At 45.7% G+C, this 23,744-nt stretch overlaps 1 protein-coding gene across 5 annotated transcripts in view; it reads left to right on the top strand.

The window, feature by feature from the left end:
- OPCML (opioid binding protein/cell adhesion molecule like) overlaps window positions 1–23,744 on the top strand; it is an 859,123-nt gene that overhangs the window by 819,199 nt on the left and 16,180 nt on the right. For 2 of the 5 annotated variants that reach the window (XM_070399259.1, XM_070399257.1), the window contains 4 exons: window positions 18,284–18,421; window positions 18,823–18,943; window positions 19,639–19,790; window positions 20,706–20,732. In XM_070399259.1, coding sequence (XP_070255360.1) covers window positions 18,284–18,421; window positions 18,823–18,943; window positions 19,639–19,790; window positions 20,706–20,732 — 438 coding nt within the window. The remainder of the gene's footprint in view (window positions 1–18,283; window positions 18,422–18,822; window positions 18,944–19,638; window positions 19,791–20,705; window positions 20,733–23,744) is intronic. The other 3 variants (XM_070399258.1, XM_070399261.1, XM_070399260.1) reach the window with 3 other exon arrangements.

Below are 23,744 nucleotides of genomic sequence, written 5' to 3'. Positions count from 1 at the left end.
CCCTGTGACTATTTTGTAACTACCAATTTGCACTTCTTAATCCCTTCACCTATTCACCCATCCCTCAACACCCCTTCCCCTCTGACAACAATCAGTTTGTTCTCTGTACCCATCAGTCTATTTCAATGTTGCTTGTTCCTCTGTTTTGTTATTTAGATTTCTCATGTAAGTGAAATGACATGATACTTGTCGTTCTCAGTCTGACTTGTTTCACTTAGCATAATAGCCTCTAGGTCCACCCAGGCTGTCACAAATAGTAAGATTTCATTTCTAATGATCGATTATATAGAGGCACCAACTCTTTTTTATCCACTCATCTATTGGGGGGCGTTTGAGTCGCTTTCATATCCTGTAAATTACACTGCAATGAAGATACATGTGCATATTTCTTTTCATATTAGTGTTTTGGTTTCTTAACATATATACCCAGAAGTGGAAATGCTGAGTTAAAGACAGTTCCTTTCTTAATTTTTTGAGAAAACTTCATACTGTTTTCCTTAGTGGCTCCACCAATCTCGATTCCCACAAACAATGCAGGAGGATTCCCTTCTCTCCACATCCTCCCCAACACTTGTTGTTTGACTTGTTGATGATAGCCATTCTGACAGGTGTGAAGGGCTATCTCATTGTGGTTTTAATTTGTATTTCTCTGATGATAATTGATGTTAACCATCTTTTCATATGTCTACTGGCCACCTTATGTCCTCTTTGGAGAAGTGTCTAGGATTTCTGCCCATTTTTAAATTGGATTGTTTGGGGTTTTTTTAGTATTGAATTGTATGAGTTCTTTGGACATTTACCCCTTATCGGAAGTATCACTGACAAATATGTTCTCCCATTCAGTATGTTGTCTTTTTGTTTTGTTAATGATTTATTTTGCTATACAAAAACTTTTTAGTTTGATGTAGTCTCATTTGTTTATTTTTTCTTTTATGTTCTTTGCTCAAGAACATAGATCGGGGAGAAAAAATGTCAGAGAAATGCCTATTACCTTCTAGGGTTTTAATCCATTTTTACTTTATTCTTGTATATGGTGTACGAAGGTGGTCTAGTTTCATTTTTATGCATGCATCTTTTCCATTTTTTAGCATTTATTAAATAGACTGTCTTTACCCCATCGCATGTTTTGGCCTCCTTTGTCATATATTAATTGGCCATATAGGCGTGGGTTTATTTCTGGACTCTATTCTCTTACATTGATCTATGTGTCTGTTTTTATGCCAGGACCATGCTGTTTGATTGCTATAGCCTTGTAGTAAAGTTTGATATCAGGTAGCATGATACCAGCAATTTTATTCTTCTTTATCAAGATTGCTGTGGCTATTCAGGATCTTTTGTGTTTCCACATATATTTTTTATTTTATGGAGCTTAAATTCTAGTGGCTGGAGGGAGGTGGGGGGTTGGGGTGAGTCAGACAATAAACAGTCACATGTGTAATGTCAGATGGCGAGAAACCCTCTGATATAAACGTAGGCAAGGTAAAGAGGCTGAGTGAGGATGGTAGAGATTTGTAAGTTCAGGCCCCACTTCTGAGCAGAAACCTGAAGGAGGAAGCAAGTACCTTCTGGGAGAAGAACTTTCCAGACAGGAAATAGCAGGGTCTTGAAAGGGGAACCTACTTCCTCCTCCTTCATGAGTTGGAGATGCAAAGTAGGGAAGAGTGATAGGAGTTCAGGGAAATGAGAGGGAGACTGGGAGAATAACAAAATGCATTTTGTTTTTGCATCAAGTGATTTACATAAATTATTTCATCTTCCAAACTCCAGGGAATTGATAGTCTTATTTCCATGTTCAGGATGAAGAGCTGAATCTCAAAGCCTTTATCTGCTCAAGGATGAGCGGTCAAGCTATATATGAACCTGTCTCTCTAAATTGGGGAAATATACCCAGATTTAGAATAGTCGGACGGACCTAAACCCGTCTGCATTTCAGTAACTACTGAATCAGAGTCTGCAGGAGAGAGGTCCAAGAATCTGCCTTTTAAAAATCTACTTAAATTACACAGATGATTGATGATCTGGATTTAGGAAGTAAGGATCTACTCAAAGCTTGCCCTTGGCAGATGGGAAAATAGACATCCTCAAAGGTTGAATGGCCCAAGAGCTATGTCACAATGTGGCAAAGGAGGGATCAGACCCAGATGTCCTGACCCTCCAAGTTCCCCAAACTTTGCAATGCAGTAGAAGAGCTTCTCACAGGTACTATGCCTAGGAGCCACCTGGGCTCTTGTTAAACTACCTAGGCCAGTGGTCACCAACCTTTGGGACCTCACAGACCACCAGTTGGTGACCGCTGACTAGGCTGTTCAATGCACCTGTGATTCTGTGTGTCAGTCACCTTCCCCAGGACACCAGCGGTGCTGGTCGGGGACCACACATCAAATAGCGACAACTTAGAGTTCCCAGGAGAGTTTGTTAGAGCTGCCTGGGCCTCACATTAGAAAACTAAGTGCTTTCATCTAAGTATGTGAAAAGGACCCTGCAATACAATTTTTGTGCCCAGTGATAGAAAACAGTGTTTGTGTGATAGTGTTGGAAATGAGCAGACGTGGGTTGAGGGTGTCATGAGATCCTCAAAACTCAACTCCTAGATTATATTTACACAGAAATTGTGAAGAGACATTTGAGAAAACCATGCAAAAGTGTTTGCTTCATTGATCTGGGTAAGTGGATGTTTCTCCAGAGGATCGGTAGATGGAGGTCCTTTAATTACTTCCTATCCCACTGGGCAGACCCTGCATCTGCAGGTGAGGGGGGTGTCTGGGGTCTTATTGAAACCGGGCCCTCTTTTCCAGAGGTCTGGGATTTTTGCCAACTTTGCTATCCCAGTCCTTCCCTTTATGCCACCTTCAGGGACAATTTCTAGTGGCAAATTTGAGCACGGCTTTCCAGCAAAACCTAATTATCCAAGACCTGGTCACTGGCCACCCTCTGTCTGTGGAAATCTTCTTTACTGCCATACATTACACATTGGCCAAAGAGATAGGTCAGGTGGATTAAGATATACTCACTCTCCCTTCCCTTCCAGCGAGGTTAGGCTACAATGTAATTGAAGTCGAGTTCTTGTGAGTCTCATGGCAGAGGAATCTGCTCTCAGGGCTCCTAACAAGGAGGCTCTGGCCAGGAAGCAGAACAGAGCGCCTTACTTAAGTGTGATAAATCCTCATCTCTCCTCCAGTGCCACAAGCTCCTGGCTCAGGATTGCTAGGCAGAGATCACCTTCAATGGCCCTGAATACCCAGCTTCCCAGGGCTCTCCTGGGTAGGGCTCACATTCTCACACAGGCTGAGGTTTTTATTATTTCAGGTGGTCAGGACAGTCCACGGGGCAGACTTGGGAGAGGGTTGTGGGTGTGGCCTAATCATGGGACTAGAGATATGACACCCTGCTTCTTCTTTGGTTCATTCAGGGTCCCACTGTGTGTCACGAATCTCAGGCCCACTGCCCATCTATAAAGTGGGATAAGTAATCCCACCTAATTTTCATGGCTTTTTATTTAATTGCTGAGATGCTCTGTTTATCCATCATCTGAAATGAGCTAGTCCACACAACTAGACCATCTCAATAAAGCCCCAAAGCAATTCTTGGAGTTTCAATTATTGTTATGAAAATATTTCTAAGGGATTCTTTCTAAGAGAAATCTTTTCCTTTCTTGGCTTCTTAAGTGCGAGTATAGTTGATATTTTAACCTTGTTTTGATGACTCAAGGTCATTACTGCCAACAGTGCTTATTGAACGGCACTGAGTTTCGGTGATACTTTCTGGAACTATTGAAGTGCATGGCTGTTTGCTCCCGTGAAATATGGCCCCCAGTTGCTATGCTTTTAAGTCCATGTGCTTACTTTTTACAGTTTTTCCTTATTCTCCCTTGTTGTCAGGATAGCAGTCATCAATTTTTGCTGCTGAAATTTTATTTACCTTTAGTCAACATATGTCTTCCTCCCAAAGTCTCTGCCCTTTCTACCTCAGCACATCTCACCAATGCTTCTCCAAGTGTGATTCATTGATCCTGTGATCCATTGATTCCCAAGACCCTTCCATGGGGTTGGTAAGGTCAACACTATTTTCATAGTAATAGAAAGACATTATTTGCTGTTTTCAATACACTGATATTTGTTTTAATGGTACAAAGGCCAAGGTGGGACTCTTAGTACTAATCAGTTGACCATCATAATCTTCACTGTAGTCCTCATCACCCCATACTCCCCATAAAACTAATAAATAAACAAATAAATGAATTAATTAATGATTAAAAGCCAGTTTAACTTTAAGAATGTTCTCATTGAGGTAGCAAAAAATTACCTTTATTACATCTCAGCACTTGAATACATGAGTTTTCAATATTGTGTGAAATGAAATAGGGGTATGCACAAGGTACGAAGTTTTCTGAAGGAAAAAAATTGCTTGTTAAATTGTTGGAGTTGTGAGCTAAAGTGGCTCCACCCCTTGTTTTTAGAGAACAGCAGTTTTTTCATGAAGGAACAGTTGACAGATAAACTATGGTGATTCAGACTTGGGTAAGGGGCAGGTATCTTCTTAAAATGAATAATGTGAGTTAGTTACTTGGAGGAAAACAGCTACCAGCATTTGTTCCCAAAATTGCCCTTTGAACTCTCAAGTTGAGCTTGGAATTTTGGAAAACTTGTATTTGCCATCCCGAGTTTGTAGGTTCCCGTTACCTACAGACTTTTCTGATGAAATGGGCGGTGATGTTAACAGGTGATATTTTTTATTAAGTTTGTATAATGAAATAGGTCAACATTTGAAGGAGACTGACCCATGAGCTCTATTGGGAGCTCTCTAGGAAAAAACAACCATCTAAGGGGGTGAGGAAGCAGGTCATGTGGCTGAAGAAGTTGAACTGAACAGCAGGTGAAACAGAAGCCCAGGCCCATCCTACCGAGTGCTCTGATGCTAAGAAGGGCCCAGCTTCTACATGACCAGTCACTGAACGCATGCTGCCCCCGGACAGGTACTCCATAGGGCAGGGAAGCTGCCCCGCCAACGCCCTGGGGAAGCTTGGCAGACAGCATTCCAAGCAGCTAAAGGGATGGGCGTTTCAGTGCAGAGGAGGCAGTCTGGGTGGGCGTGCCACAGCCAGTACCATAGGGCGGGAACCAGGAAATTTAAGGCAAGTGCTTTTCACACAGTAATGACTTGATACGTTTTATTATTGTTGTTGTTCTGACATTTCTTCACAGTCCTTATTACTGTCTGATCTTACATTTGCTATTTATTGGTGATCTGTTTACGCTTTCTCACTAGAAGACAGGAATGCTATATCATTTGCTGCAGTAGTGTCAGTAATTAATCAGTCCCCGGAACATAGTAGCCACTCAATAGATATCTGAATTATTTTAAATCATTTAGATAAATAATTCAATCATTTGAAATCATTTTAAATTATTTATAAATGGTTCATTCCATGTATGTGCATGTGTAACCTTACTCAACAACTATAGTGTATGCTTTTTAAGATCAGGATATTTCCGTAGCCAGTTTGGCTCAGTGGATAGAGCATTGGCCTACAGATTGAAGGGTCCTGGGTTCAATTCTGGTCAAGGGCATGTACCTCAGTTTCAGGCTCCTCCCAGGTCTGGACCCTGGTCTGGGCTCCTATGGGAGGCAACCAATCAATGTGTTTCTCTCTCATCCATTCTTTCTAAAAATCAATGGAAAAATATCCTTGGGTGAGGATTAACAAAAAAAATAAAAATAAAATAAAAAGATCAGGATATGTCTTGCACCTCTTGTTCTTGTCCTTGCTACCTGTCAGCAGTAACTATTCCTTTGGATGGTATTCAGGTCCATTTCTACCTGAGCTGCCTGTCTCCAGCCTCATCTCTGCGCTTGGGCTTTTCGGAGCAACCTGGCTCCCTGCTGCCTCTGCACAGAGCAGGCACCACATGGAATGTCCTTTCTGAACTTCTTGGCTGGGCTATTTCCTCTTCACTTTCTAGCTCTCCGCTCCAGTCCCTTTCTCTTCGCTAACCGTGCACACTAGCCTGTTCTGGGCCTCCTGGCTCATGAGCACCCTCGGTTTCCCCCAGAGGCACTGAACCCACTGTTTCCTGTAATCAACTTTATGATCCTAAGACTCCAAGTGGAATTGTCTTAGAGGTCTCTATTCCTGCTGCCTGACAGGGGCATCGGTGGGCTAACAATCGCAATTAATGCGCTTTTATGTAACCAGGGACTTGTAGAAGGAGGGTAATGGAAAGTATTGCTTCAGTCTTTTTAACTGGATGGTGTTGAACGGGACAACTGTAATAACACAAATTTATTTTACAACTCTCCCCGACAAGTTCAAAACACTTGGCATGCTCCCTATTGTTCCATCCTCCATAGTTGATGACGTGGGTGAATTATGTCTTTTGGAAGTAAGTTGAGCCTCCATCCTCAGCACCCTCCATGTGCAATATGGGTAGAATCGTTTCCCATTGGTTGAACAAATGGCTGAATAAAGGGGCTGTGGTTCTGGGCTACATAGAGTCCTCTCAGCTGTTTTCTACCACTCCTGACAACAATGCGCTTGGAAATGAACAAATGCACCAGGAGGACACTAGCCTAGCTCCATGGCATTTTCTTTTAATTAAAATACATAACCCCTCAAATAATTGACTAAAAATACATTTAAAACATTTTAGCCTAGTGTGACCTCTTGTGCCTTAAAAATTCCTCTAGCAATTAATGGAATTCTTAGCTGTTTAATTCACACAGCCTTGGACATCCTTTCTTTTGTTCTGAAAAGCTATTTAAATCTTTCATGGTTACTTAACGTCTGTTTATGTATTATTTCCTTTACTGCACTGTGTTTGCTGAACAATGGGAGCTTGTTTATTCTTTTTTAAAATATATTTTATCGATTTTTTTACAGAGAGGAAGGGGGAGGGATAGAGAATTAGAAACATCGATGAGAGAGAAACATCGATAAGCTGCCTCCTGCACACTCCCTACTGGGTATGTGCCTGCAACTAAGGTACATGCCCTTGGCCGGAATCGAACCTGGGACCCTTGAGTCTGCAGGCTGATGCTCTATCCACTGAGCCAAACCGGTTAGGGCGAGCTTGTTTATTCTTAACTGCAAATCATAAACAGCGCAGGAGTTTCTGCAAAGCAATGGGTGTCCCTGTGAGTGTTAGAAAAAGGAAGGGGGTGAGGGAAGGAGAGGAAATGAGCCCTGCACCACACATCCCCACCCCAACCACCCAAGGGCAGCTCCCTATTCCTAACTTGAGGAATTTTCAATGTAGGATTTCACTGGCAGAGAGAATTTTGCTACTTCAAAACAGGTTTGATAGCCACTAACATCTCACATATTTTATCTGTTGTATCATCTGATGCTGGTTCTTTCCTTATGAAAATGTAAGCTCCATGAAGGCAGGGGTTCTAGTGAGTATAGTAGGTGATTTTTCAAATGTGGGATCCATGAATTAGTTAATTTGACAAAGAACGAGTTATACTTCCCTGGCCGGTTTTGCTCAATAGAGAGAGCATAGGCCCACAGACCAAAGGGTTGCTGGTTCAATTCCTGGTCAAGGGCACATACGTTGGTTGCAGACTTGATCCCCGGTCCAGTCAAGGCACATGCAGGAGGCAACCAATCTATGTATCTCTCTCAAATCAATGTTTCTTTCTCTCCCTCTCCTCTATTCTCTCTAAAAATAAATAAATAAATAAAATGCCCTAACTGGTTTGGCTCAGTGGATAGAGCATTGGCCTGCGGACTCAAGGGTCCCAGGTTCGATTCCAGTCAAGGGCAGGTACTTTGGTTGCGGACATATGCCCAGTAGGGGGTGTGCAGGAGGCAGCTGATCGATGTTTCTCTCTCATCGATGTTTCTAACTCTCTATCCTTCTCCCTTTCTCTCTGTAAAAAATCAATAAAATATATTTTAAAAAAATATCCTCTGGTGAGAATTAATAAAAGGAGTTATACAAATTTGGTCTTCATTAACAACTGATAGGCTCAAGATATTTAAACACAAGAGAACTTCCTTAGAGTTTGGGGTGATTTAAGTATAGGGTGACCGTACAGTAATTGCCTACATGGAGATACTTTTGAAAATGAAAGGTGTGATGCTCATAGTTACATCACGTCCACAGACATAAGCAAGGACCTCAGACAGAGCAGGACATAAACTCGCTCTCCTGAGTGGCATCTCGAGGGGTTCTCTCATGAGGGCAAATCTGAAATTTCCCTTTTGGCAGAGGGGATTGTAGGTCCCATGGCCTTGGTTCTGTAAGAGGTGGTCATGACTTGTAGGAAACAATCCAGTTTGGTCTCATTGCAGATCACTTGCTTCTCCTAATATTTGTCTGAAGATCGATCAGGCCACAACGAGAAGAGGCAAGGTTCCTTGGGGTCAGAATGGAATATCCCCGGCCCTCGCTACCAGGGAATGCAGAGTGAATGCGCTTTGCCTGCTGCAGAGTGACTAACTCTCACATCCCACTTGTGCTAGCATCTCCTCCAAGCCCGGAATGGAGTATCCCAAGAGTGATGTCAGTTATTCTGAGGGCTCTGCCAAGGATAAGAAACACACAGCAGGGGGACAGCCATCACTAACGGATGGGGACATTCCTCTGGGAATGAGGGGACTCAGAGTTAGAACAGCACCAGCTCTAAGATGTAAGTTACCTTGGCACACTGGGCAGTCCGGGCTCAGTTCCCAGTGTTTGCAAGGCTCCGCCTGATGAGGGTGTGACAGAGTGTGTGACATTTGCAGCCCACGGGGCTGCTGTGGTCCTGCACTGAATGTAAGGAGTTTGCAATAAAGTAGAAGAGAGATGAGCAAGCCCAGTGACACTCCCTTGCATTCTGGTATTAGGAGCGCAGGGTTTAACTCAGGCCATTTGAGAAGGTCACTGTTATGTTTTAGGAGACAGGCTTGTCCTGTAACATAGCCAAGTTTATGTGATAGATTCTTTTATAACGGTGTTACACTCTGTTCATAAAATCACAAGGGTCTCACCGGAAGAGGGTAAATCAGATGGCACAGACTGGCACTGCTCCAGATGTGTTTATTCTGTCCAGGGTCAGCACGTGATCATTAAATTCTACTGGAAAAACTAAACCAACATTTAGACTGAAACTCACATGGTTTCTAGGTGGTGTGCATACTAGTAATGTGTCAATATTATGTATCCCTTCAGTCATGGAGCAATTTTTTAAAAATATATTTTTATTGATTTCAGAGAGGAAGGGAGGAGAGATAAGGACATCAATGATGAGAGAGAATCATTGATCGACTGCCTTCTGCATGCCCCCTACTGGGGATTGAGTCTGCAACCTGGGCTTGTGCCCTGACTGGGAATGGAACCAGTGACCTCCTGGTCCATAGGTTGCCGCTCAACCACTGAACCATGCGGGCCGGGCCAGTCATGAAGCAATGTATGTGCTGCTGTGGATTTCCCACGAGTGGGTCCTTCGTACATCATATTGAGTGGCCCAACTGGGAGGAAAAGCAGCCCCTCTTCTCTCTGCAAAAGGCCCCATAGAACTGGTTTCATAAAACCGCAGATCCCGTTTCGAGTAGGGGCCCATCTCCACATCCCCGAAGGGCCGATGCAGGCTGCTTCCTATCTGAGCTCTGTCCTCACCCCAGGCCCCGCTTAGGGGCTGTCACTGTGAGCAGCTAGAGGAAGAGGCAGTGGAGTGTCCCCTATAGAGGAGCCACTGGCAGGATTGTGTGGGCCTGGTGGCTCCTGGTTAGATATTAGGCCACTGAAGCCTGACCTTGAGAAGTCAGCCTCTGGCTCTCTGAGCACTGGTCCTCACGCCGCCAAATCAGACTTCCAGGTCCAACTTTTTGAAGAGTTCCAGTGTCTCCGACCCCTCCAAGGACTGGAGCAGGAATGCTGATTTGCTCCGACCTTAGTTGACAAGAGCAGGTTATGGCCCGGAGGAAGTTGGGTCTGTAGAGCTGGATGCAGAAGTGAAAGGCACGTCCCTAGTCATTTGGAGTCTAAAATTAGAGACCATACAAATGAGAGCAGTCTGGAACAATGTGCTTAGGAGAATTCAGTGCAATAGCTATTCATCGCATGGCTTCCATTTGCTGGTCCTAGTATTTTACACTCCCCCCACCCCCAAATAAACAAACACACAAAACGATGCTGCCTATCATGTGCTTTGCACACAGTAGTCATCTTTTCTTGCTAATAATGTGAAAGTGGGAAAGTGTGATGAGAAAGCAAAACATGGAAATAGCTGTTGGCTCGTGATTACAATTTCCCTGAGGTCACTGCACAGGGCAGGATTTTCCCCTGGAGCCTGAATCCACTAACCAGGAGCCAAAAGTAATTTTCCTCAGAAAAGCAGTAAGAGGGCTACAATAACTTACAATGTGCTTTCCAGAATGTTCCTGCCTCCCCGCCCCATTCCTGCTCTTCCCTTGTTTTCCATGGTGTCCCAGTTCTGCTGTTGAAATGAAACCACTTGCAAGCTAGCCTCAAACACTCCCCACTGCACAGCCAGGCTCATCTCTTGCACCACCCCCCGCCCCTACTCAATAGTTTCTAATATTTCCTTTAAATCCCAGTGAGGGGTTCAAACTCAACTCTTTGTTTTCCCGCTTCTTTAAAATAAAAGCCTGAGTGATCATCATGGTCTGGGTGCCTAGCAACTGCTTTAGACCCCATGGCTCCAAAGTTATTAACAAGCTGAGAGGTAAGAAGCTCAGAACTGAGAAATCACAAAGCCGTGGGCCTTTGGGGGATAAGGAAAAGAAAGAGATCCTCTCATTCTGCCCCGTCTTCTGCAGCTTTGAGAGCAAAACATACCTTCCTTAGCTCCTCAGTAGACTAGCCTGCCATGTTACAAAGGGTCCAGCAGGTGGAACCCATAATAGGGCAGTGGTCAGCAAACTGCGGCCCCTTGAGTGTGGCTCTTCCACAAAATACCATGTGCGGGCGCGCACGTACAGTGCGATTGAAACTTCGTGACCACACTCAAGGAGCCAAAGAGCCGCATGTGGCTCGTAAGTCGCAGTTTGCCTACCACTGAGTTAGGGGATTGGAGGCCTATCCTCCATTGCAAAGAGGTCCAGTGGGTGGAGTTATAAAAACAGTTGTGGGGGTGTAAGGTACAGCATAGGGAATATAGTCAATAACATTGTAGTAATTATATGTGGTACCAAGTGGATCCTAGGCTTATTGGGGTGATCACTTCATAAGTATGTAACTATCTAAGCCAGTAGTTCTCAACCTTCTGGCCCTTTAAATACAGTTCCTCATGTTGTGACCCACAACCATAAAATTATTTCCGTTGCTACTTCATCACTGTAATGTTGCTACTGTTATGAATCATAATGTAAATATCTGATATGCAGGATGGTCTTAGGCGACCCCTGTGAAAGGGTCGTTCGCCCACCAAAGGGGTCGCGACCCACAGGTTGAGAACCGCTGAATTCTAAGCACTATGTGATACATCAGAAGCTAATATAGTACTGTAATGTAAATAATTTAAAGTGGTACCATAGAGGAAGATAGAAAACAGAGGGCCAGAGAACCTTGGTCCATCACTCAATTGATAGAACTGTGTACTGAGACCCACACTGGAACCCCAGCACGTCAAAGGAGCACATGAAACACCTTTTGTTTGTGCTTTTGCATTCTCCACAGATCTACAGGGGGTTCTAATGAGACAGGCAGTCCGTCCTTTTCCCCAAAACTGAGGGACCCAGGTGTCTAGGGATGTAGGTGGAGAGCCCAGCAACGTCAGCAGTCAGAGAGGCAGCCACGCTCAGAGCTCCCTCCTGGCCAGGCCGGTGCCCACTGTAGTCATGGCAGCGCTGCCGAGACAGAAAATAAACAGCAGTGAAGCAGGCATTATTCACTCCCTTTCACCTGGTTGGCTCTTCACAAGGAAAGCAGCAGAGTGTTTCTTCATCACACCAGGAGAGCTACCTACGCAGGTGCTGACCCAGGGTCCTTCAGGGCTCTGCGCCTCCATCTCAGAAATTGACCGGGCTGCCTCCTCCTGTCCTCCCTGGGTCCTGCTTCCCCGCCATCTCATCAGTGTCCTTGCTAATTGGACAAAGTCAGTACCTAATTAATAACTCCTATGACACAAGAGTTCCCGGATGAGCTGTAGCCCCCATTGACAATCTGACGGTGATTGAGAAATTCTGTTCCCCTCAATAACAACTGATGGAAATGGTCTCTCCTTTTCTGCAGCTCATTGGCTGTGCAGTTGTAAATATCACTGTTTTCTTCTCGAGATGAATTGCCTTCTGATTTTAAGCTCAAGAATCTTTAGGTTTTTCTATGTCTTTGTCTCTTCTCATGAGATTCCAAGGGAGATATATTCCTTATTTTGCTATAGTTTTTCTTTAAACACACACACACACACACACACACACACAATTCTAATCAATGACCGGAAGGAACACATTATTTTTTTTTCAACCAGCTATTGATTATCAAATGTTAGACCTAACACGTTTTAAGAATAATCTAATCCAACCCCATTACCTTTACCAGTGATGATACAGGAGGCTCAGCGTGGGTAAGCAGCTTACTCAAATGTAATTCAGTCTGTTTGAACGTCAGAAGTTGGGGAGTGGAGGATGTAACTCCCGATCCTGAGCCAAAGACTCAGAGGATGTGGGGGAGGAAGGGCACTTGTTTAAGACCTAGATTCTAAAGGCCCAAGGGCCAGGAGCTCTGATTTCCAAGAGTCAGAGAAGAAGGATGTCCCATCTCAAGAGGAAAGATAATTTTCCCTTCCTCCGACTTCTTGTTCTTTCAGGTCCTCAAAGGCCTGGATGGTGGCCACCCACTTGGGGAGGGCAGTCATTACTGGGTCTACTGACTCAGATGCTAATCTCTTCTGGAAACACCCTCAGGGACACACTCAGGATTAACATTTACCAGCCATCCAGGCATCCCTGATCCCATCAGCTCTGGCAGTGGAGGTGAAGGACAGGGGAGGTATGGTGCCAAGCATGGTGCCCTCACTGCCACTGAGGCCCCTTTCCTTACCTCACAATATCTGTTTTCTGGTTTGGAAGGATCAGGGAGGGAAGCCTTATAAGTAAGAAGGGATGTTTTTAGAGAAAACAGAGGAGGGCAGAGAGCAGAGAGCAGCATTGTTTTCCTGAATTCCAGTTACCCTCAAACCCAGGAAAATGGGCCTCACATCATTCAGATGGATGATTAGTGGTACCTTTAAGACATTATTCCAATCTACCCATCAAGGGGAGGGAATAAAAGCAGTTACTTGTCAAAATCTGCATGAAAAGGAGTCTTAGAAGAGGAAGGAAATAATTAATGTCCCCCATTAATACGAGACATTACCCTCAGACACACACAGTCCTTCATACTTGTCAAAACCCTTTCCTGCCCATCTCTGAGCAGCTGCAGAACAGTGACAGATGAGAGCCACCTTGACACCACAGGGTGTCTCCGTTCCTGAGCCTGCACTGTCAGGACCCCCGAGAAGGCCAGGGCAACCGAGGTCACATCAGATGCTTCTACTCCCCAAGTTCATATCAGATATACTACAAACCCCGAGTGCCTTCCCAGTAAAGGAAGCCTGGGAGTCTACAGGAGAGTGAAGGCCACAGAGCCCTCAGTGTACTAACCAGGGGGGCCATCTCAGTCATCCTTGTACAGGACCGTCCCCTGGAAAGGCTGATCTGGGGCTCCCTCTGAGGCCAATGCAGTCAATCTGTGAGCATGGGCACCAGGTCTGTTGTAAAGTGTCCTTTGGGTGATTCCTGTGTGCCCCCTAGAGGAGACCTCTAGGCACTTCCTCCTAGACCTCACCGCCCATTGGTTCCTTGACTGTCTCTTCTACTGCCCCTTCCACCAGACAAAACCCTTCACATCCTTTCATCTTTGGCTTTTCTCCTCCTGGGGGGCCGGGGGGGGGAAGAGCCCAGTGAATCAGAATTGATCTTTCTGGACACGCCCACTGGATGACTTACTTGAGTCCTTCTCTTCTCCTGTCATCTTCAGCTGTCCCATCAGAACAGGGGAACGACTCAGGAAACTCACCATTGGCGGGAAATGCCTTTGTGCCCCCAGCTCCTGGGAGCATCATCCGTGTACCCTTTCCCCCTCTAGACTCTCAGTTGACTTTCACGGTAACACATGGATCTTGTCATTAAGCTCCAGGGAAGGAGGCCAGCAGGCAGCCTGGATCCGGCTAAGCTGCTCCTTCCTTGGGGAAGGTCCCGGTGGCCTCGGCCTGAGAAAGGTTATCTGAGCCCAAGACAAGGAGCTTCTGTCACTGCCGGCGAGTGAGATGTTGACCCAGAGGCTCAGTACCCAAACCCAAATGACTTTAGCACAAGTCCATCGCTTGGATTAATTAAGGGAAAATGAAACAGTGGGCTTATCACACTTTTCATTAACTTCAATGCAGTGAAGGGATGCCTCTGGGAGCTGCGAGCAGGCAGGGATGGAGTGTACTGCTGTCCACACGCCCTGGTTTAATTAAGGAGGGGGAGCCCCGAGGTGCTTATGGCCAGCAGTAGTCTAAGGAGAGTCAAGGGGTGGAGGGCAGGAACTGGCAGAAACAGGAGAGATTCAGTAAGTGGAGAGGGAGAGTGTTTTTTGTTTTGTTTTTTGGGGGGGGGGCGGGGGGGAAGGGGGCTCAGAGTTTCCAAGCCTGTAGCCACCAGTAGAGTGAACAAATACTGTAGGTTTATCTTACACTAGATGCACAAGGAGTTCAAAGAAGGAGAAAGTGCAATTTCTTCTCGAAGCAGGTCATGCACCTAATTATCTGGCATTTGATGCCAACTTTCCAAGCCAGGATTAATATGCTCATCTATAAGAGCCCCTGTGCTGGACAGTAGGCAAACTTCTTGCATTTACAGAATGCTACCATGTGAGCCAGATGGACTCGTGGGGTGCTCACCTCTCCCCACTGGCACCAGCTCCCTTCCAGCTGCTGCTTTTCTCGTCCAGCTTTCTTGTTTATCCGAGTTCTTCCTATGGCCTTTCCCCCCCTTGCCTTTTCTTCTCTGTGTAGATGCCTCCTTGAACTCTGGTCCTCTTCCCCCCATTCTCATACTCCTGCTCATGTTCTCTATGGCACCTGCACCCAGGCATGTGCCACTGAGTCACCAACTAACAGGTCTCCTGGCAAAAGCTGTGATGGGTGCTGACATTTAACCTCACAACGCAACTCCTGTAGGTAGAGCAGCTGCTTTCCATGGCTCATGAGAAGGGATGGTGGGCTGGGAGCACCTAGGACAGTGATGGCGAACCTATGACACGCGTGTCAGAGGTGACACGCGAACTCATTTTTTTGGTTGATTTTTCTTTGTTAAATGGCATTTAAATATAGAAAATAAATATCAAAAATATAAGTCTTTGTTTTAGTATGGTTGCAAATATCAAAAAATTTCTATATGTGACACGGCACCAGAGTTAAGTTAGGGTTTTTCAAAATGCTGACACACCGAGCTCAAAAGGTTTGCCGTCACTGGCCTAGGAAGCAACTTTAATCACGTCAAAGGGTTTGCCAGGCAGGGTTTGCCCCTCTAGGAGGACAACTTTCTGGACTATGTGAATCATCTAGCTCCTGTTTCCCTACATTCTGTCAGAGAACATATTGTAGTCTTGCAGCCTATCTCTTTAAGATCCCTTCTGAATGTATCTTCAGAATGTTTCCCACAGCACCCAGGCCTCTTTGCCTGCAGCTGCCTTTCCTTCCTTCCTCACAACAGTGCAACTTTCCTCCTCCCCCTCCTCCCCCTCCTCCCCCTCTTCCTCCTCCTTTTCCCTCTCCTCCTCCTCCTCCTCCTCCTTCTCCTCTTCCTCCTCCTCCTCCTCCTTCTCCTCTTCCTCCTCCTCCTCCTCCTCCCATTTGTCTTCCTCCCGCTGTGTTTCTCTGTGCCCCTGTTTGCCTCCATAGTCAGTGGTTTGGCTTCCTGGCAGCTAGCAAAGAGGATGAACACATTTGTTGCCCGTGCCCCTTGCTCTGCAGCACGGAATCAGAATTGTGCATTGCAACCAGAACTGGAGAGGGCAGGAGAGCATTAAATCCTGTGGTTTCCTACCTCTCCAGGCACTGAGCAACCTAGATTTGTCCTGCTTTAAAAGCTCACCCAGGACTCAAAGTGGATAAGAAAATAGCATCTTATCACCTTCAATGGGCTTGCGATGGGAGGAGCTTCAACATCCGCCTCTCATTTCTTAGCAAAGGAGCTGTGTTGACAGGATGCATGTTTTGGAGTAAGACCATAAAGACTTGGTGGGAATGTTAGCTTTAGGGGTTCAGACACTCAGCCTCCGTGGACCCTCCGAGCCCTGTTCTTGACGTGCTGCTCTGCAGAGACCTGGGCACTGGGGGCACTCGGTGGCCCTTGTTGACCTACTGTCCACCTCACAGGCCCAGGTAACTATACGTGTGTGAGTAGGAGGAGCCTAGAGCAGCAGTTGGTGGTGCCTTTGAGCTTCACTGCTCAGAGTGGGCCTCAGCCCCGCAGCATGGAGAAACTTGTTAGGAATACAGAATCCCAGGCCTCCCTCTCGGCCCACTGATTCAGAGCTCTCTCTATATATTTTAAATCCCAGAAGAATTCATATGCAAATTAAAATCTGAGAAGCACTCACTTTACAGCACAAATTTGACAAATTCATCTCTCACCTAATGAGGTAGCATTATCGTAATGATCCCCATTTTACAAGAAGCACTTCCTTCCTTCCTTTCCGCTGTCACATATCCATCCCATAAAAATGGCGTTACAGATGGTGAAAATGAATTCCCTCTCTACTCCCAGGAAGGACTCAGGAACTGTCCTACTCGCAAATTCGGGGAACCACTCGGGGTCCTGGCACACTGGCCTGCCTCTTCTGTGAATGGAACCCTTTCCTTTGAGTAGCCATCATTCCTGCATTGACTTATATTCATTGACCCGCTTTATCGGGGCTTTCACAACATCTGTCTAGTCTACTTCGTGCAGCATGATATGGTCTCTCCCCTTCTTGCCCAGGAGAGGGGTCAGGGACCCAGCCTGAGGCACATGTCAGGCCCCCTGCACGCGGGCTGCTCATTTTTTGGATGAATGCGGTGGGGTTGAATTACCTGTGGCAAATACCCTCTAGTGCACTTGGAAAGAATAATAGAGTCTTCCAAGGAAGCCAGACTTTCGATCCTGCCACATTTATTCTTTGCAGAAAAGGAACAGTGCAATGAATCTACAAAGTCATTTTGGTGTGTTTAATTTTGTTGTTGTTTAACCCTTATAAATCATAGATTGGTCACCCTGTATTATTTCAACAAGTGAGGCAATATTCATCTTTATTAGACTCCCTGAAATCAGTGATCTTAGAGTCTCCTTTAATTATGAAATTCTAAGTCTAAGAAAAATAAGGAAAAAAGGAATATGAATATATATATATGTATATATATATATATATATATCCCTCTAATGAACCTTGAGGAATTACGATATGAACTAACCTTATTGATTAAATGTCTGTTGGGGTCGAGAGCTGCGAACAGCACCATCACTCTGAGATTCCTACAGATAGGGCCCTACCCCAAGCCCCAGGAGGCTCCATGCTCTGCAGTGTCTTCCCTGAAATTTTTTAAGTTTCCCTCTAAGCCTCCAAAATGCCCCCTACAAAGCCGGGTATTTAATCCTTGAGACCATTCTAGTAACCGTGGATCCATCATTTGGGGCTATATGTTTATGTTGGCAAGAGATTATAGCACACCTCCTACATAGCAGTCACAAAGTCCTTTCTTATTCATTCATCCTTTACTTTATCTTCTCCTTCACAGTTTGAAACCAAACTGTTTGGCTGTTTGGCATTTATTTGTATTAACATGTTAAGTGGCCACTTATTTGTTCTGCACGAAGTAATAGTTTGTATTCTGTATTCAAAGGCATTTGTACATAGTGAAAAAATGAAGGTGGCCATACCAACATACTCTAAAGTTATTCCCACAGTCTTTGTTATATTATTGACCAGGGCAATTCTCTAAAATATCAAATTCTAGTAATGTGCTGTCCTGTTTCGCATGTACTCTTAATTTATCCTCATACAAATCATATAAGAAAAAAATATCTTCTCACCAAATAGTCTAAAAAGTTAAAGTGAGTTGGACAAAAAAGCATTGATCCAAGACTCCAGCAGAAAAGTCCTTTCTTCAAATGCCATCATTTTGAACCAACGTGGCGTTTTATAATCTTGATGTCTAAACCCCCTCTCTGCAGCGCTTCGGATCCCTCCTCCTCCCAGTTCTAGACGTGCATGTGCTCGGTCCCTGGTTTCCCAGTTTCATGATTGCTTTCTGTCTGCTCCTTTGCTCCCAGAAGGCCAGGGCTTTGTGAGTGAGGACGAATACCTGGAAATCTCTGACATCAAACGTGACCAGTCCGGGGAGTATGAATGCAGCGCCTTGAACGATGTGGCTGCTCCTGATGTGCGGAAAGTCAAAATCACCGTAAACTGTGAGTTGACCATTGTCAGGGAGTCCCGGGGGGGGGGGGGGGGGGGGGAGGGGATGGAGGAGGGGCTAAGAGGGACAAGCTGGTAATGGCAATGCTGTTTTCTGAAAGACCCAGTTGTCTCCATCAGGAAAATACTTGACTAGATTGCTGTGCCCCATTCCAGTCTTCCTGTGACTGTCACAGCTCTTAGCCAATGGGGAGAATGGATAGCTTTGAATTGGGTTAAAGTCCTAAAGAAGATGCTGGGGTTAAGGCAATATCTTCAAGCAAGAAGGTTTTCCCCTAAAATAGTTGGTAATTTAACTGGGAAGGTAAGGTGCCGAAAGAAATCCATCTGTCAGCAGGGTGACTGAATATGCCCTTTATCCATGTCATGAAATTGCTTTGCCTTTTCCCCACAGACCCTCCCTATATCTCAAAAGCCAAGAACATGGGTGTGTCCGTTGGTCAGAAGGGCATCCTGAGCTGTGAAGCGTCTGCCGTGCCCACCGCTGAATTCCAGTGGTTCAGGGAAGACACCAGGTACCGTGAGAATGGAAACAGGGCTGTGTGAGCAGAGCTGACGGAGCGTTTCCTACATGGGAGGAGAGGGGTGCAGTAAGGGAGGAACCAAAATGCATCACCGCCTTCTTTATAACAGAGGCTCCTTTAGAACCAGAAACAAGGACACAAAAAAAGAGGAGGAAGCTGGGAAATGGGCTAATGAATTGAGCTTATTTCTAAATCTGAGGTTAGCTGTATACATGGCAGTCTTTGATGATGAGAACCAGTACATGTAGCCTTTGGAATGTTAGCATTCTTCTCTTTAACCTGCTGATGGGAGCTATGGTGCTTATCGTTCGAGGTGCAGGAACTGGGTCAGTCCAAGGAAAGGGGGTTTGAGAGGGGGAAAGCCTCCTTGTGGGGTTAGCCTATGGCCGTGGTCGGCAAAGTGCGGCTCACGAGCCACATGCGGCTCTTTGGCCCCTTGAGTGTGGCTCTTCCTAAGCCTTAGGAGTACCCTAATTAAGTTAATAACAATGTACCTACCTATATAGTTAAAGTTTAAAAAATTTGGCTCTCAAAAGAAATTGCAATCGTTGTACTGTTGATATTTGGCTCTGTTGACTAATGAGTTTGCCGACCACTGGCCTATGGTATCTTAGTTCTCCCAACACCTCTGTCTGCTGTTTTACTATATCTGTAGAACCAGACCAGCAGTGCCTTCTCTGTTGCAGGCTAGCCACCGGCCTGGACGGCGTGAGGATTGAGAATAAAGGGCGCATATCCACTCTGACTTTCTTCAATGTTTCAGAAAAGGATTATGGGAACTATACTTGTGTGGCCACAAACAAGCTTGGGAACACCAACACCAGCATCACACTGTATGGTGAGTGCGGGAAGCCTGGGCGCATGGGCTCGGCCACGTGAGGGGCTCGAGGGACATGAGGGAGGAAGGCATGAGCTGCTTGGCCTATGTCCATCCATACTGCTCAACCCACCACCCTTAGATACAAAACGCTTCCCCCTGTCAATCTCCTCACATGTGGAACAGTGGTGTTTCTATCCCCTGGTCTACTGAAAGGCAAGGTTTGCACCTTACAAAAGGGGTAAACCCAAGTCGGAACCAAGTCTGATGGTGGTTGCCATAACAACACAGAACCCGGGGACATTTCAGTTGGAGTGCTATGGAAAGATCTGCAAGGCAAATTAGATATAATCTTCAGGTAACTTCTCTAGTAAGAGTATGATTTTGAGGGGGGTTGGCTTTATAGTTTTAAGCCAAGTCAACTGCTGCCATCATGATTCTCGTGTTGATTGCCGTGTCATGTCCTCATTCATCGGAAGGAACAGAGCAGCCCTCTGAGGCCTCCTCATGAGGACTGTTCTGTCCACAGCGGGAGCGTCGAAGCCTTTCTCTCTGGAGGCCTTTCTCTTCCACATGGATGGAGAGCGCCCCAGAGCCACGGCGGCCTCCCTGGGAAGCCCTGTCCTTCTCTCACTAAATCTTCCCACACTGCCGTGTCCATCTCCTTTGTGCCACGTTTCACACCAAGGACCAGGGCCAGCTTGTTGTGAGATTTCTTGTGTGTCTGTATTTGTTGATTTGCTGAGATGTGTTTGGAGGGAAGCATCTGGTGAGTAGAACGAAAAGGTATTCATTTTCCCACGTGCCCATCCGACACTGCAAAAGCTTTCGGCATTGACATTGACTAAACGGCGTCCACCAACCATCTGAAATGTGTGATCTATGTCTTTTGTTTTCTCTCTGCATGGTGTGTGCATTGTGCTGTGTGTGTCTTAGAAATAAGCCCCTCATCAGCAGTGGCAGGTGGGTACCGCATGTTCCTTCCTTCCTCTGCCTGCCTGAATGCCTATGCGTTTGAACTTGAGCCTACTTCAGAGACAGGCTTGCCTGCTCCACCTCCCTGGTTGATTTATCCTTAGTAGATAGACTTAGGGATTTGGTTTGTACAGTTTAAGTGGCAGGCATGTAGACCAAGATGGCTTTTACATGCACACATATGAAATGCCATTATATGTTTCAGGGAAAGGATCCTGCCCCACCCCCACCCCACCCCCCCAAAAAAACAAAACAAACAAAAACACCCCTTCTACTTGGTGGCCTTTAAAAAGGATGACCGTTCTGCTATTTCTATACACAGCAACACCAAGAGGAAGCCAGGCCAGAGACCAAATGGATTATCAGATTATTGTTTCCATGGGGAAGTCACCTTCCTAGGAATGTTTTATACTTTCAGCCCAAGGCAAAAAGGGCTAAAGACTTAATTCTCAAACCTTCATTGTAAAGTAGAAGTGCTTGGAGTCATTAATAATAATAAAAATATCTACTGCTTTCCAGACATCATGTTAGTGCTGTGCAGACAGGTTATTAACCCCATTTTAAACATGAGTGTAAAGGAGGAAGAAAGAGGTTAAGCAACACTGAGGTACACTTAGCTAGTGAATCCACACTGGGCCCTTCAGCAGATGCTGGTGTTTACCCAGAGGCTAGCGAGAGAGAGAGAGAGAGAGAGAGAGAGAGAGAGAGAGAGGCATTTAGATGAAGCAGCAGGTGGTACTCAGCTCTGCCTGCAGAGGCGGAGCCTCACAGCCCTCCTTTCATATGATCACTCTCAGTCATATAAAAAGTGCTAACTTTTGACTTGCCCAGACCTGGAAGCACTCTGTGACTGTCTTTTCACAGCGCTGGATCTAGGACAGTCACAGGCCACTGGCTCCGCCCACACCTTGAGGTCTATGACTGTCCATCCTTGGTCTTGAGAAAACCACGAGGAAAGGGTGGGGTTAGAGTGCTCAGCCACTGACCCTGCTATCACCCCCTCAGTTAGTGGTGTCAGTGACAGGAAGTAGGGCCAGTGGTCGGCAAACTGTGGTTCGGCAAGCCACGGCTTGCGAGCCACATGCGGCTCTTTGGCCCCTTGAGTGTGGTTTTTCCACAAAATACCAACTTCTGTGCATGGGCCATGAAGTTTCAATCGTACTGTACGTGCGTACCCCCACGTAGCATTTTGTGGAAGAGCCACACTCAAGGGGCCAAAGAGCCGCCTATGGCTCACGAGCCGTGGTTTGCCCACCACGGAGTAGAGCCAACAGAAGCAGCCTAGGTCTGACCACTAGATGATCCAGGATCTTGTCCCTCTTCATCATGAACTAAGGAAAGAGGTGTATCATAGCAGATAACAACAGCAGATATACATCAAGACTATATCAATTTGCTAGGGCTGCCATAACAAAATATCATAGGCCAATGCCTTAAACAACAGAAATTTATTTTCTCAGAGTTCTGGAGGCCAAAACTGTTTTTGGTGAGGGCTCTCTTCCTACATTTTTGATGGCTACTTTGTTCTCACATGACTTGCTTGTGAGCATCTGTGGAGAGAGATAGAGGTGGATATAGAGATGGAGAGAGGGGGAGAAGAAAGTGGGGGGAGGGAGGAAGTGGGGAAGGAATAAAGGGAAAGAGAAAAGAGGATTAGAGAGAGGGAAAGAAGATGAGAGAGAGAGAAGGAGGGGAGGAGAGAGAGAGATGATTGCTCTCTGGTGTGTCTTCTTATTAGGACAATAACTCTGATGAATGAGAGCCCTACCCTTTTAACCTCATTGAATCTTAATTATTTTTTTATAGTCTCCATCTCCAAATACACACTGGAGACATATGGCTTCAACATATGAGTTGAGGGGAGGGAGGAGGTACAATTCAGACACTAAGAAAGACATAGCTTTATATCCCAACTTGGCCAGCCACGTTCCAGCTAGTTAACCTTGCTGAAACTCACTTTCCCCACGTATGGAATCAGGATCTGAATACCTGCCTTTAAAGGCTGGTGAGAGTTCCAAATAATGTCATACATATGGAGAGAGTCCCACACATGTTTAGATATATGACTTTGACAACACACAGAGATGATAGACCTCACTCTGCTAAAGTTGGGACAGTACTTCCTGGCCTGTCCTTGTGAATTGTCCATAATATGTTGCTGCTCACAGAGGTATGCCAGGCTGAAGACTGTTGTATAAAGAGAAGGTTCTGTAGTTCTCGCTGGCATTTGCCAGTGTTTTCTGTGATCCATCTCATCACTGCTGCTCTTGATATGGCTGCCAGGCGTATTGCTCAGCTGGGATTGTGCTTTCCACTCCTCCAGGGCCTCCTGTCCACTTTCACTTACCGCACCATCACTCGCTGTATCTCGCTTCATCCGGTTAATGTCCACTCCCCTTTCAGCATCCCTTCCTGAAGGCAGCCTTTCCTGACCTCGGAGGGGAGGTCAGTCCCCCATTGTACACACTCCCTGTCACACTTCTACACACTGCACTAACACAGTGCACTCGCCAGCCTTCGCTCAACTAATGTTCCTCAGGACCAGCCATGAGCCAGCTTCTCCGAGTAATGAGGATGCAACAGTGACACACGGAGATATACCTAAGTCTATAGACTTCACCTTCTAGTTGCAATGATATTTTGTTCCGTTCGCTTCATTTCTTTTATCAAAGACTTCTTTTCTGCTTCCGCCTATGTGCTCCATGAACATAGGGACCATGTCTGGATTGATCCTTAAAACCTAACACAGTAGCCAGTCAGGAAATTTGTGTTGAATGAATGAATGAATGAATGAATGAATATACAAAGAGACTGGAGGGTTGGGTTGGTGATACCAGGGATAGGAGTTCAGCTCAGGAATGAAATGTGACCACAGAATAGGGCCTAGGAGTCGGAGCCTCCTTGGAGCCAGGTCCGGCTGCTCACTCTGAATGGTTTTGGGAAAATCAATTTGGTGCACTCTGACTTTTTCATCAGTGAAAGCGTTTGGGTAAGATGTTC

This window comes from Myotis yumanensis, unplaced genomic scaffold (genome assembly GCF_028538775.1).
Source record: "Myotis yumanensis isolate MYYU_CA2020_CCGP unplaced genomic scaffold, mMyoYum1.0.hap1 SCAF_19, whole genome shotgun sequence".
In the NCBI taxonomy this organism is placed as follows: domain Eukaryota; kingdom Metazoa; phylum Chordata; class Mammalia; order Chiroptera; family Vespertilionidae; genus Myotis; species Myotis yumanensis.
The sequence above is the reverse complement of the archived record's forward strand: the minus strand, read 5'-3'. Positions and strand labels throughout refer to the sequence as shown.